At 30.1% G+C, this 15590-nt stretch overlaps 1 protein-coding gene across 6 annotated transcripts in view; it reads left to right on the forward strand.

Annotated features, from left to right (window-relative positions):
- LOC145288790 (lysM and putative peptidoglycan-binding domain-containing protein 2-like) overlaps positions 1 to 15590 on the forward strand; it is a 155278-nt gene that overhangs the window by 127471 nt on the left and 12217 nt on the right. For 3 of the 6 annotated variants that reach the window (XR_013869300.1, XM_080136360.1, XM_080136358.1), the window contains one exon: positions 4557 to 4651. The exons of the other annotated variants lie outside the window; for them this stretch is intronic. Coding sequence is in view for 2 of the 3 variants with exons in the window: in XM_080136360.1 (XP_079992486.1) it covers positions 4557 to 4650 (94 nt within the window). In the remaining variant the exon portion in view is untranslated. The remainder of the gene's footprint in view (positions 1 to 4556; positions 4652 to 15590) is intronic. 6 annotated transcript variants of the gene reach the window in all.

Below are 15590 nucleotides of genomic sequence, written 5' to 3' on the forward strand. Positions count from 1 at the left end.
TGACTTTGGAAAAAGATAGATGATTGTTTTGAAAAGTTCATTAATTTGCAGTGACACTCATTTGATAGCGATGGAATAAAAACTGAATTTATTTTTTATTCATGGAAAAACGATCAGCTCCATAATAAATGTAGCAATGGGCTTGCTCTTGAGGAATAGTGTAGTTTAAGACTTTCAATTGCTGTTAACGTTCTTAAATTCATTTTTTCCCTTTTTTTTCTTTTCTTTTGTCAAAAGTGATGATATCTACTGTGAATAAGTTGCGATGTTTCTTTGATGCCTTAGACATTATGATGCTAGCGACTTGAAAATCTTTAGAATGGAATCTGTAGTATTCACATGGGTGTAAAAAAAAAAAAAAAAATTGGTTTGAGTCCAGATTTGGGGACAGAAATGAGTATTTCCAATGCTTACGGAAAATATTTTAACTTTTAATAAAAGTTTTAAAAAGTTTTTTTTAGGATGGGACCAACACTTAATTAAAACTAACATAAAGAAATCTTATAAAAATTTCCCTACATGTGATTTGTTGAAAAGTTCAATCTGAAAAGATACAGTCCTTTATACACAAAGATCCACTGCCTTGCATGGGTTTCAGAATTTACATCAAAAAACAATTATGTTTTGAGAAGTTGACTTCTATGTTGTGCATGTGTGTGTAGGATTACCAAAGTTTGATGTTGCTCTCGTAAAACTAAAAACATTTAAATTAAAAACAAAACCTTTTACTCGTGTTGATATATGATTATTGAATTAAATCGAAATGCTGATTTCTTGCTTTCTTTTGCTTTTAATTCTTGCTTGAGTACAGTAGGAGTATGCAGAAAATCAATGTGTACAGTAATCAAAACCTTTCTGGATGGTTTAGCCCTTTTTTGTATGAAGCTATAATTTATAAAGGCCTAAAGTCACTTGAGGATAATGATTAATAATCAATACTATATGATTGAAAACGATGGGTGAAAAGATAAGGATTGGATAACTTAAGTGATGATGGCTCGCTATTGTTGACATTGGACTTGAAGATGACTATTGCAGTTAGTAGGGAAGCAGTCCTGTAATATTCACAGATCCACAGATGGGAAGTTCATGGAAAGAAACTGCTCATGGAATATATATTAGATTTTAAGTACACAAATGAAATATGTAAAGCTCTTTGTGGGGGAATGTTACTTTTTAACAACATTGTTTTTGACTATTTTCAATAAGTTTTCTAGATTAAATAATTTGCTGTTTTAAAGGCATTCCACTGTAGTTACTTTGTTTTGGGTAAAAGACTTTGCATAATTTTCCAACAGTGACATGGATCATCATTGTTGGGATGGGATTCTGCAGATTTTTCTGGATAAGAAATCATCATTGTTGTTCTACGAAACAAGAAAATAGAATCCTGTAAACGTGTGGAGTTGGTAAGTTTTGCAGGAGTTGGTGTTTTACTTTGATAACCTTTAAAGCTAAGCTTCTCTCCTTTCACCATCAATGTTCAGATCCTTGTTTTGTATCAACTGAAATGAGTGTCTCTTTCCTTTGGAGTCCTCTTGCTTTGATAAACTGTTAGGACTTTAGTTTCACTGTAGATCTGAAATGGAAGACTGAAATCAGATCAGTTGCTAAGGTTGATTTGAAAAATGTGTGGATCATTTTATTGGTTCAGAAACTATCAGACTCCTGATGCAATCCATTATCTGAATAAGGGTCATATGCATCCTAAGCTGCAGTATTGCTGCCATGCTGCAGAGATATAGCACAAGGCACTTTTTCTTTGATAGAATTACAAAATCAACTTAGCAATCCAGGAAGGGGGAGGAGTCTTTTCTATAATTTCAAGGTGCTCGACTAAAGTCCAATTTCTGATTTCTTGTAATACATTCACAGCAAGAACTTCTTTTTCTACCTCAAACAAAAAGAACTTTTTCTTCCTTCATTTGACTAGCGTCAGGTTAAATTTCCACACACAGTTTTTTTCCAAGAATTTATGTGGGTCACGTTTCTATGGGACTGATTCTCTGCAGACTTCAACATGGTTATTTTAGAGCTAGATGTTAAGTACTTGTCAAACCATCATCATAAGTAATAAAATTTTGTCCATACTATTTTTTTTATTTTTAACTGACAATCTCATTAATGCTTATCCTCGAGTGGCGTTCGCTTTAGTAAGTGGTGACACATTTAATATTTTTTTTAAAATTGCCATTTTCGTGGAAGGTGCTTAACATAAAATTCTGTTCAATCCTCTTATGATATTCATCATCATTCAACAATCTGTCTTTCTTATTAACCATTATTTTCAAGTAACTTTTAATCTTGATAACTGAAGACTCATTAGTTTAAACAAATGTAGAAAAATACACTCTAAAGTCAGATGAGTTTTTTAGCTGACTTTGAATCTAAGATGCTAATTTTGTTTTGGAATTTTATTTGCATCTGACTCCCCAATTTTGGAATCCAGTATTTACGCATCTCAAATCATCCGACTTAGCTGTTTCTTAATTATAATTATATACTTTTTTTTTATCAAATTTGTTGCGAGGAGATTAGTCTTTCATTTTTTTTTTAATGACTCAACAATTCATAATATTTACTCAGCTTTGTTTATTTTTAATCCATCAGTCCAAATAAAAGGGAACAATTTTTGGTTTTAGTTCTTAGATAAAAATATCGCAAGGTGGTATTTTAGGTTGTTATTGATGACTGTATAATCTTTAACCAATCAGGCATACAATTTGTATTGTTTAAATTCCAAAATGTTGACATTTATTCTCCCGAAATCGAACAAATAACCAGATGTGACCAACCAGAATATACATTTTATATTAATTTGACTGAATTTCTTTAGAAAGATGAGAAAAAGTGCAAAAAGTTTTGTTTAAGAGAAAAAAAAAAAAAGCATGAGTCATGAGAATATTTGTACTTTTATAGTTAGCATTGACATTGCTTGTAAAAAATCAAATCGCATTAACAATATTAACAAATTTCACAAACCAAAAGTAAACACAAATTCTTCTTTTTTTTTTTTAGTCATCACTTATTAAAGCCAAAAGCCACTTGAGAATAGATTGTTAGTTTACTGCTGAAGAATATGATGAGCTGATTGAAAATGATTGATGGAATGAAATTATTTATGGGAAAGGTTTGACAAATTTGTTTACATTTGATTTAAAGATGGCCATGCAAGGAAGCAGTCCTCTGATAACTAGTTCCACAGATGAGAAATTCTTACAAAAAAAAACTATTTTCATAGAAATTCTACCTGCCGCTCAACACAAGAAATAAAAAAAGAAGTTCTAAACTACTTATTTTTGCTGCAAATGATGTAAAAGCTGGAACCAGAGATTGGAGCTCAATCAAGCATCTTCTATGGAAATGATGATGAAGTAGAGAAATACTAGCAATGTCTCTTTAAGAAAGAAGCTGCAGAAAACGGACCATCCCCCACTAGATTAAAAAGTCTATTTTGTAAAGCAAAAAGGAGTCTTCTGGCATAACCTTCACATATGTTACATCAGTACTCCATATTTTAAGGAAGATTTGGGTCTGTCAATCTTAGAAAATGTTTTTCCAATTATTTTTTTATGAAAAGAAAAATTTAACACAAGTCTGAGATGAAAATGTGTTAGCCAAAATAGAACATTTTTCAAAATAATTTAAATTATTTGTATGCATTCATATTAAAATAATTAAAATTATTTATATTAATAATATTACGAGAGCTTTATATGCTCAACATCTTAGCTGGTTCAGCCATATACACCATACCTCCATTTACATTAAACTTCAGCAATGGGCATAATGAAATCACTAAAAGTCAATTTAAGGAATTGGTAGAAATGAATTCTTAAGTCTTCAAAAGGAAGTGATAATGTCTGAGAGGATGGCCTCTTACTTTTGGACTGTGATGAATTCTAAATGACACGAGAGGTGTGTTTCTTTATATCCTAACCCTACATCTTAAAAAAGACTGAAATAGTGCACATGTAGTGCATGTAACTAAACCATTGAAAGTCCATTTCACCTCAAAATCTGTGAGTCTAATTAAATTTTAGATTACTTTCAGATTGGGAAAAAAAAAATTTTTTAACATTTTATTAAGCATTTGTATTTTATGATTGCAAACAAAATACAAACCTTTTTAAGAATTAGAATTACGCTTTTAATGCTTTGAAAGGACATTTATCAAAATTTACAAATTTGTGTGTATAAACAAACCTTCCTAGAAAAAGTGGATAAAATCAATGTGATTTTATTTTTCTTATTTACTTGACTCCCCACGAGAGCAGTTAAGCACAAGATCAATTTTTTTTCCATGTGGGGGTAATCCAATTACCCAAAAGGACACTTTGAATTGGAATAAAAATTTTAAGGAAATATCAATTTTCTGACCTTATGGTAGTTTTATTAATAATCCCTTCATCCTAAAAATAACATTTTTTTTTTTTATTTTACTTGTCTTTTTGTTTATAGCATGACAAACTTGATATTAACCAAGAATTTTTTTTATCATTTTCTTTTTTTTTTTTCTGTTCAATATTTTTTTTACATTGTTTATTTGTTTTCAGCCAAAATGAAAAAAGATCTGGGCATGATCCTTGTCTCTTCCAAAATATCAGTTCACCCTTCCAACTTCCCGGTTACCAAGAAGCAGATTGTTAAGGTATATCGACTAAGATAAATATATATATACATATATATATATATATACATATAATCACTTATCTACTTAGTCAATAGATAACCCTGAATTTGTTTTGTTTTGTTTGTTTGTTTTTCCACATCTTCTACTGATCCATATCTCCATCCTTTCACATTGCTTAACATAATCACTTTCTTGTGTTTATTTGGACTAACATCCACATCCTTTTTTTAATAATGCAAAGCTAAGTCACTATTTAAAAAATGAAATTATTTGAGACATTTCAAATGAAAACTATCCAAAAATTAATTTCTTTAATCCAGCAATATTCTTTAAAAAAAAAAATCAAATTTCAATCTGATCGTTCTTAAAAAAAAAAAAAAAAATTAATTTCTAAAGAACTAGTGCAAAATGTGAATATAAAATTAAAATAAATGGTATTATAGATGATTTGGGGTTCATCTGTTAGATCTCATATCTATCTCTTGCAAATTTCTGACAAGAATGATTTTTTCCAGTTTCTGGACACTTTTGTTATTCAAATGATTTTTCCTGGTTGATGTGGTTTGATTAATGTCCTTGTCTGATCAATGATTTTTGAAAACATTAATGCATTTATTTTCATGTCAGCATTTTGACACTAGATCATCTCATTCAATTGTTTGTTCTCTTTTTAAAACTATTGAACAAGATGAACTAGTGTTAAGTCTTCTTGACATTAAAATGAATGTTTTCGAAAATCATTAATCAGACAAGGATTCCAAATATGAACATTAATCAAATCACATCAAGTATGAAGAATTATTTGAATAACAAATGTAGTCAACATGAAAAAAAAAAAATTCCTTTAAGGTTGTATTTGACATGGAATATCTAACTATGAGGCTGCTCTATTAAGAAAATATCAATAACATCCAGAAAATGGACAATAGAAATTACAAATGTATTTGGAATTCAATCTAATTTTTTTATTATCACTGTATTTCAGCCAATATACTCTTCAGATTCAAGTATCTGTTTTATTCAACCACCTTTCATGATGTCACTAGATTTCTTTTCATCAAGTAATTCCTTTAAAGGAACATTTCTATCTTCTCTCAAATCATTTGAATATCAACACTGTCATCTTTTTTTTTTTTTTTTTTTCTTAATCTCCCCCCCCCCTCCCAAGAACATTTACCATATTGAGAAACTTAAAATTTCACTTTTTCTCAAATCTTTAAATGATTGAAACTTAAGATTTTGTTGAGTCATTTCTATATTTACTTCATTAGTTTTTTTAAGAATTGCATGTTAATCTATGTATAATTAGACTTTAAACTGCCAATATATTTTCAAGTTTTTTGTTTTAAATGTGTCCTGGCCATCTGATAATGATTATTGTTATTGTTCTTCAGCATCATTCATTTTGAATGAATCAGATTAGTTTTGGTATTCTGATATCTGATATCTTTCTAGTTAGAAAGCTTTTCTAGAAAGTCAAATATTTATGAAAAGAACCATATGAAGGTTTGTCAACCTCCAAGTCAAATTGTTACTGTGGAATAAAGTGAATTCAAAGTTGGCACACTCAGGTTGTCAGTCCATGTTGTAAACCACTTAACCACCATCACCCCACTCACCCATGCTGATGATGAGATACCAATTTGGGAGAATAAGAATTATTTTTTTCTTTGTTCTAACACATAAACAAATGAACTAAACAAAAGTCATTACTTACAAAATACACAAGATTTCTTTCTGATTAACAGTTTCCCACCAAATATGCACAGATGTCCAAACTCTTTAATATGTGGATATATGAAAACTAGACTTCCCAAACATTTGTAGAGATTTGGTTCCCAAACTCAACAGGAATGGTCTACACAAAAGAACAACTGACCAAATGTGAACAGAACTAGTCTGGATAAAAGTAGAGACTAACAAGAATGATGTTACATCAACAAGCGAAGAAAGAGGAAGAAACTTATGAGTTACCACGTGAATCTCGTTTAGATGAGGACCAATGACAACCCTTCAAAAGCAGTGTCAACAAAGTGACACGTTAGACTCTTGGCATCATAAAAAGATGTGTCAAAGATTGAATATCAGGCCTCACAATTGAGCTCACAAACCAAACAAAACAAGCTCCATGTTCCAGCTCTGATGACTTTCATCAACTGTGTCACAAAACTGCCTGCTCTGTAAGAGCTGATTGCATATTTATTGACAGAAAATTGCCAAAAACATGGAGCCAGCCTTGTCAGTAGATGATACAAGAAAGCTGTAAGGTATTCTTCGATCGGCCATGAAACCATCTGGAGGTAGAAACAAAGTAATCTTCAATCAACAAGGCAAGCCTATCACAAATTTTGAGGAGTGCTTCGCTGTTTAACCACTCCAATCAAACCCCTCAGATACTAACTGTTTTCTCTGTGATTTATGACAGTGTCATCACCCCCTCCTCCTTCATGCACACACACTACTGATGAAATCCTGGATGCCATCAAAAATTGAAAAAGAATAAGGTGGCAGGAGAAGATGGTCATCATCAGAAATCTTTAAACATTCTTCAGATGTATTGATCCCCACCTGTAACCAAATTTTTACCCATGTTTGAAAAATCAAAAAACTCCTTTAAGACAAGAACGGTATTGTCCTGTTTCCATGTTGCAGTAATTATTGTGATATCACACTTACTATATCAGTGCAAAAAATTCTGTTGAATTCTGTTGAAGCGGTTTCCAAAATGGATACATGGACAAGGCCAAACCAATGTGGATTTCGCCCAGGCCAAAGATGTACCGACCAGATTTTCACTTTTTGAAGAATACTTGAGCATCACTAGAGCTACAAGCAAAATTGGCTTTGTTGCTGCATCTGACTCTGTTTACTATGGAGCCCTTTGGAAGATCATACATGCCTGAAAAATTGCTTGACCTAATTAAAGTCTACTATCTCTCCACCCGCACTAAAGTCCGCATGTTTGGTCAGGAGTCATGTTTCTTTTACATTCACTGCATCTGACAAGGATGCATTCTCTCACCTACATTCTTCAATTATGCTATCGATTGAATCATATCGAATGCTCTAGCCAGTTTCCATGGTGTAACAGTAAGTCATGGTCTACAAATATTGGATCTCAACTACACTGATGATAATGTCATATTGAATGAAAACTTTGCTTACATTAAATCTGCCATTGAAGAGATGCAATCTTATACTTCAAAGATCGACATAGATATAAATGCCAATAAGACAAAGTTACAGACAGTAAATCTCCTTTCAAATGAAAAACAGCCAGTTGTCATTGACACAGAAACCTTTGAAGAAGTTGATCAAATACCTTAGCGTCATCATCACTGCAACAGGCCAAGAGAAAGAAGACATCCATTAGTGCATCCGCAATGGTTACTTTGCTTTCTATCGCCTTCAATCGTAACTCTGATTTTGAAAAGAAATAAGGTTGAACACCAAAGTTAGGATCTACTATTCTCCTTTACGGCTGTGAGACTTAGCCTATGCAGGGCGATTGGCTGGAGGTGTTCGTCACTGCCTCCACCGCATTCTCCATGTCTACTGGCAACAATTTATCTTAGCAGTACTGTTCGCACTCACTGCAAGATCCACTCTCTCCAAAAATCCAGATGCCTTCATTGGTTCAGCTATGCCTTTCGTCAACATCTAGGTGACTTCATCCGCGAAGTCATCGACAGGACAGTGAAGTAGAATACTGAACTGATCCTTAACGAGATCTATTGCTGGAACTGCGAATGGCTTGCATTCATAGCGGAACCAGCCTTGGATTGCTGTGCCTGGTTAGCCAGTATTCAGAACATAGTGAACTTGTTAGAAAGAGTTGATCCAACTAACCCAGGGTGAATACCATAACCATAATCATGTGGACCATGTGGATAAATTGATCAAGAGAGAGGTGTGTGGCATTACTCCCATTTCTATTGTAATACTTATACATAGGGCAGATTCTATTCAACAATGGATGACCTGAACATATATTTACATCGTGAATAACATTTTAGAAATCAGCAAATTGTTGATGTTGAAAACTAATAGCAAAAGCAATATGTTCAATATGGAAAAATGAAAGATTTGACAAATAAAAAGTAAAAATACAAACATTATCAAAATATAGGAATACAAGTTAATATTTGAAAATTACTGCATGAAATCTTGACTAAATATTCAAAGATAATAAGAATTTGAAACAAAACAACTATTTTTACACTATATTTGGCATTAAATAACTAAAAAAAAAAAAGAAACTTACCAACTCCAAGCACTACTTTTTTTTTTTTTTTTTTTTTTTTTTTCAGGCTAGAACTCTTTTTGAAAAGTCTTAAAAAATTTGTCTATTGTCAAAGTATCGGTCATGCATATTATCTATGTTGTAATAATCTTCAACTTACTATGAATGACCCACTTTCCATTTTTCACAATCAAATTTTAAATAAAGATTTCACGGTTTAAGTCTTTTTAAAGATGTTATATCAATAGTATACTATATGAAAAAAACTAAACTATATTGAAATATAAGTGGACACTAGTTTTGGTTTTGTTTGTTAATAGAGCAGCATTGTTTGCAAATTGTTCAACACATTTAATGCGTTGGTATATAGGGATCACTGAAAAGCTTTGGAAGGCTTAACCTAACCACAATGAAAATGTCAACAGAAAAATCTCAATCTAAAAACGGGGAGTTCAATTTCTATATAAAGTAAAAGATTTTAAATTTTTTCTTCAATTGAGCATGATGTAAATAGTTATTTGAATGTAAATAAATGTTATTCTGATATAAAAATGCTTTTTATGCTTGATTAATTTGTTAGAAAATTCAAACATTTCTGTTATTTTTTATAGAACATTTACCCTCATGAGCGTAATAAATCTTGATTTTCTTTTTGATATGATATGCGATATGAAGATTGAAAAGGATGTAGGTGTTAATTGAAATAAACTTAAGAATCTTATCAATACTAAAACCCTTTCACTAATTTTCAGCATGCTTATTTTTTAATTAAAAAATTTTTTTTTATAAAATTAAAAATCTGCTTTGCTTTTGTTGCAACTAACTTGATTTGTCTTTCTTCAAGTCACTAGTCTCTTCCTGATAGGCGAGATTCATTGAAATATGCTTTTTCTTAAAAATGAGAAAGCAATAGAAAATCACAATGTTTTTTTTTTTTTTTTTTTTCCCCAATGAAGTGTAAATTCAATAACCTGGTTCTGTGAACATGTGAAAAGAACAGGTTTAGTATGACATCATATATTAAACTTTCATAAACATAAACAAAAATGTTTTTTTTTTTTTTTTTTTTTTTTTTTATATTGATTTGATCTCAAAATACCCTTTTTCATTTTTCTTCCATCACCTCCAGGGAAGATCTTGTGTTATTTTTATAATGGGGCTATTATGCAAACCTACCTCCTACTCCCAATGCTTACCTTGCTCCTCCTTTCACTGACACTACCTCATGACCATCCACTTCTTAGAGATTCTTTCACAACCACCCTCGTTAACTTACATTATTTCCCACTTTCCTCTTTTACTTTTAAGAATTTAAAAAAAAAAAATTTTAAATAAAAAATAACATTCGTGCCATCAACTAGAATTGAAACCAAAACATATAGCTCTCCATCCTTATTTGTTAGCATCTGTACTATGTCCTTACACATAGAAAAACTTAAACATTGTAAAAGGTATAAATGTATATTTGCATATGCGTACAAGAGCACTTTAAGTTTACTTACTCCTGACAAGTTGAAACTTCTTGCAATTTTGATCCCTTCAGCAGTTATTTTTACTGGCTAAAGACTAAATCAATTTTGTTACACATGTCCAAATCACCTATATATCAAGTTTCAAGTCTGTAGATCAAAAATTGACTGGATAGTTTGGTAGAGACCGATCCTCAGTTAGACATATGTTCAGTTATATATAGCGGGATATGTGTCCCGGTGTTGCCCAGGGTAATATAAAAGAATAATTTAACTATGAGAAAAATATTAGATTATCACTTCTAAGTCAGAAAACACAAAATTTGTTTTTAAGCAATTAAACCTGTTATTTGTCTTAAGTGCATTGTTTTATTTTATTTATTTTACATACAGTAATAATAATATTTCATATAATTCATGAGCCTTGTTATCAGGATGGAGCTAAATTCTGTAAGTCCCATTTGAGTCACATAAATTGACATTGGATTTTTCTTTATTGTGCAATGACGGGATATAAACTCTGCTAGCAAACGAGGATACTGAAACAACTAAACTGATCTTTTTGTGTTCTTTTCCGATACTGTATGTCATCTGTTCTGTGTTACGTTCAAGAAGAAGAAATCCTTTTAGACTGAGGCAATTATGAAAGATGTTTTTAACAGTTAAGAAATCATAAACTTATAAATAAATCGATCACTTATATAAATTGAAGAAAACCTACTTGCACTGTCTTAATTTAAAATGCATAAAACCAACAATAATATATATAAACTCAGATCAGCTTGTGTGGTCAATGAAACCATACATCCAGTTTTTGACTTCCGCTTTCAAAAATTGTGTACATGTGTAAATTTCCTGCATCTTCATATACTCGTTCTAAAACAAAAACAAAACTAAATGCCATTTTCTTTTTATTACGTCAGTATTTTACAAATCGTTCATTTCTGTATTTCAGTTTTTTACTTGCATTTATTTTTATGAATTCTTAACATAAGGAAAATGAATATACATGAATAAAAATTTTCCAGTTTCAAAAATTCGCCTGATTAAAAAGAGAATGATCATTTATCTTTATTGATATCAATATTATTTTGGGAGATTACAAGCCCGTAAATTTGGCATTTTTCTAATGTTCATATTTTTCTGTTTTCTTCCTGCCATTAATATTTCTAATTTCACTTAACGATCAGTTGTTATTCATTTGTAGATTGTTTTAAGAAATCTTTTTGTTCTCATTTTTTCCCAATGACAACAATTGTTTTTTTTTTTTCCTTTGCAAAATAGACATTTTCTCTTCAAATTCACTCTATCCATTCCTTAGGTTTCACATTTGTTTTACAGTTTAAAAATTAGAAAATCGTCACAGATTTAGCGAAGGGCAATCGATAGAAATTAAGAATTTGATTAAAAAAAAACATTGTACATTTTTAACATCCCAAATTGTTTAACATTATTATTTCATTTGTGTTTTCATTGCAATTTTAGATGTAATGACGGGTTAACAAATAAATTAGTACCTTTCACAACAATTACAACAACAATAATACTAAGTTATTGCCAGCTATTGTTTGGCTGGAGCAGATCGACTATTATCATATTGATTCCTTTAGAATGAAAATGGAATATTCCAAAATGCCCAATAAACAATTGTTTAAGATTAACAGAAAAGATTTAATGTTGCAATCCTACTGAGTTAAACTGACTGATTTAAACATAAATATACAACATATAACTATAACCAAAGGCAAGAATAAATTAGTTTTCTACATAGATGAATGAGTTTTTTGTGTTTTAATTTATTTTAACGTTTTTCTTACAAATAAATATAATTTAACCCTGCCAAGTTAAAGAGACTGATTTAAACATAAATATACAACATAACAACATCTATATTTATAGCTATATTTAGTGCTATTAGTAGTGCTCCAGCAGCATCTTGAGTTTTACTTTTTTCCGGTCCTTACTTAAAAAATTTTCTCTTCTAGGAGAAATGGATTTATTTTTCTTAACAAAACTGTAAATTAATGAATAATTTAGTTACATAAAACTATGATAAAATTAACAATTGAATATATATATATATATATATATATATAAGAACAAATAGTTAATAAAGCATGTTAAAAAACACTTTGAAAAAGAGTTAAAAACATTTAATCTGAAAAGGAAACACTTAATAAGTGGATAGTCCTTAATCCACGGAATTTCGAAGAAATACTTTCCTCCTCATCAGAGGGTAGGAATTAGCAAATTGCAGGATCAGGTTTTGCATACAAAAGTATTTAATGAAACTGCAAGTAAGTAAAAGATCTTACTTGATAACAAAAAATGAATCAGAGGGAATATGATGAAGAAAAAGGTGATTTCATGTTTTATTTTATATATATATATATTCATTATATGCTCTGTAATTACATTGACCTTCATAAATAAGGATTGACATATATAAAAAGGAAATATAAGTGAATAAGGAATATTTCCACAGAAATATATATATAAGCTCTATCTCCTATTTGATTTTATCGAGCTTTTATATCTGGTTGAGATTACTTTATAAATATTAATTCTTATTTCTAATTAATTAATATTTATAATTTACTTTAGTTTTGCCATCTTGGATCATTTTAGTAAACTTAACTGTAATTCTTATATATATATATATATATATATATATATATATAAATTTCCCCCAAAACCTCTGACCATGATGATGATGGTGAGGGGAGACTAAAACTTGATGCTATGGTTTCAAATGATCTGAAATAACAGCAAAGTGAGACTTGATTCCAAATATTTATCATGTTATATCTCTCCTTTTTTGGAAATAAGGTACGATTATGAATAGCTCCTGTATCAAATAATCCTTATACACTGTGAAATTTACTTTATGTATGAAAATCAAAGAGGGGAAATATTTAGAGGAATATTTGGAATCCAGCCTCCCTTTGCTGTTATTTCAGATCATTTGAAACCATAGCAAATTTTAGTTTCCTTTCCATCAAGGCACTGTGGCTGTAAAAAAAGTGCCAAAATAGGCCCTGAATAATGGATGATCCTCATACCTAAGAAGTCTTTCATGTATTGAAACAAAAACAAAATCACTTTGGGATACATAATTATTAGATCTTGATTTTAATCTTAAAAGGACTTAAAAATAATGTTGATTAAATGAAATCTGTAAGATTTCTGATTTCAAAAATAATGTTTAGTTTTTAATATTGTTTTGTGTGAAACTTAATTTTCTATTGCTGGTAGTAATAATAAAATGATAAATATTTGATTTTAAACTATGAATAAAATTAAATAATAAAATGATAAATATTTATTGATTTTAAACTATGAATAAAATTAAATAATAAAATGATAAATATTTATTGATTTTAAATTATGAATAAAATTAAAAACTGTATGACATAAAAAATGTTCTGGTAAAAATGGCACAAGTTGATAAAAAGGAAAAAAAAACACTAGTGAAAAATGTAGATCGATATCTCACAAATAGCTTATCAAAATTTTGAGTCATAAACATTTAAAAATAGATGAAAATCCTGTCAAATCATACTCTTAAAAAAACACATCGAATTCTACTTTTTAGATGATTTTAAAATCAAAATCAGGAATTTATAACAGAATCAGTAGAAAATATAAGAATCAGGGAAAAATAAGGGAACCATCCCGTCATGATATAAAAATGGTGCAAAACTGTTCTGTCCAGGGAATTTTATCTGTTCTGAGACGGATATTCTTCAAGTTGTAATTGTGTTTCACAAATGACCTTTTATACTTTGATTGCAATGAAAAGTTCATCAATTATCATTGACATATTTTTAACTAAATCAGATGAAAGAGTTCAAAGGTTGTATCTTCCATGTCCTATCACACTTGGAAGGTTGAAGTCTGTTTCACTGCCAACAAGTGATTTGAACTAGCAGTTGATATACTATAAAATAAACCAAATTAGTATTTAAATACAAATCTGTAATTATTGGCTATGGAAACTTGTAGGGTGATATAGCGTATGACAGATTTATTTTCATGAGATGTTTAATGTTACACTATTTTAATGAGTAAAGGCTGTTTTCAAAACGTTTGCTTGCCATTGTGCATGCATTGCAGTTTCCCTATGTAGAATGTGATTTTCCTTTCCAAAAATAAATGATTCATTAAATTCTTTTTTTTATTTTATTTTTTTTTTTTTAAATAAATTTGATTCTAACACATAAAATTCTCAACAAAATTTTAGAATTTTGAGGTAAATAAAAATCAATGTTCTTGAACAATATTCTTCATTTTTGTATTTCCTGATTTTGAATGATTTATTAAATAGCCTTCTTCAGCAGAATTGATACTACCTGATTTTGAACTCTTCAAGCCTGCAGTGGGCCACCACAGAATGGATGGTTTCAGTAGGGCTCTGGAGGCCACCATAGTTTTAATTTTTTTAATTTTATTTTTTGTCTCTTGTAAATGTAGAGTCAAAAATGTCGCCAGTAAATATTATATAGTCGTTTTTAACAGTATACAGCACATATAATCAAAACTTCAAGTTCTTTTAAATCTAAATATTAAATTCGGAAACTTATTCTTTATAAAATATGTACTTTATTGAATAGATGTGAAAATTTGTTACTAAAACTATGATCGTCCTAGCCTGAGATGTGAGAATCATGCCATGAGTGGGGTGGAGATGGGGGTGGGGCACAACACTCCTAAAACTAAATCATGTTTACTGTTTGATTCTAACAATTTGTGAATTAAACTTGAGAAATGGTAGGATTATGAAATGTTTAAATCCTCAAAGCAAACATTTCTGCTGCTACGTTATATTGATGTGAGTTATTTGTTGCAAGCCGTTCCAACATGTTGAAAAATATGACTCAAATCTAATTGTAATTATAAATAATGGATTAGAACACTAGTATCAAAATGGCAATAAAAATAATAGTAATTCTATCACAAGTTGTAATAGTACACATCTAGGCCAATTAGGTTTATGGTTTCAAAAGATTCATATTAGAATTATCCACATGAATTCGTGGCCTAATGGTTAAAAGCATCGGTTAACAATCCGTTCCAAGTGACAGTTTTCTGGAGGTTGAAGTTTGAAGCAATCATAATTAAAATAACATAAACTAACACTTGATGTATTACATGAGTGACAGACTAAGAACAATCTACACTCTATTTGAAATTCTATCCAGTTTCGCAAGTTCATAAAGATATACGTGAACATGGTTAGAGATTA

The sequence above is a fragment of the Euprymna scolopes genome, chromosome 2 (genome assembly GCF_053919585.1).
Source record: "Euprymna scolopes isolate OS-2025 chromosome 2, ASM5391958v1, whole genome shotgun sequence".
NCBI lineage: Eukaryota > Metazoa > Mollusca > Cephalopoda > Sepiida > Sepiolidae > Euprymna > Euprymna scolopes.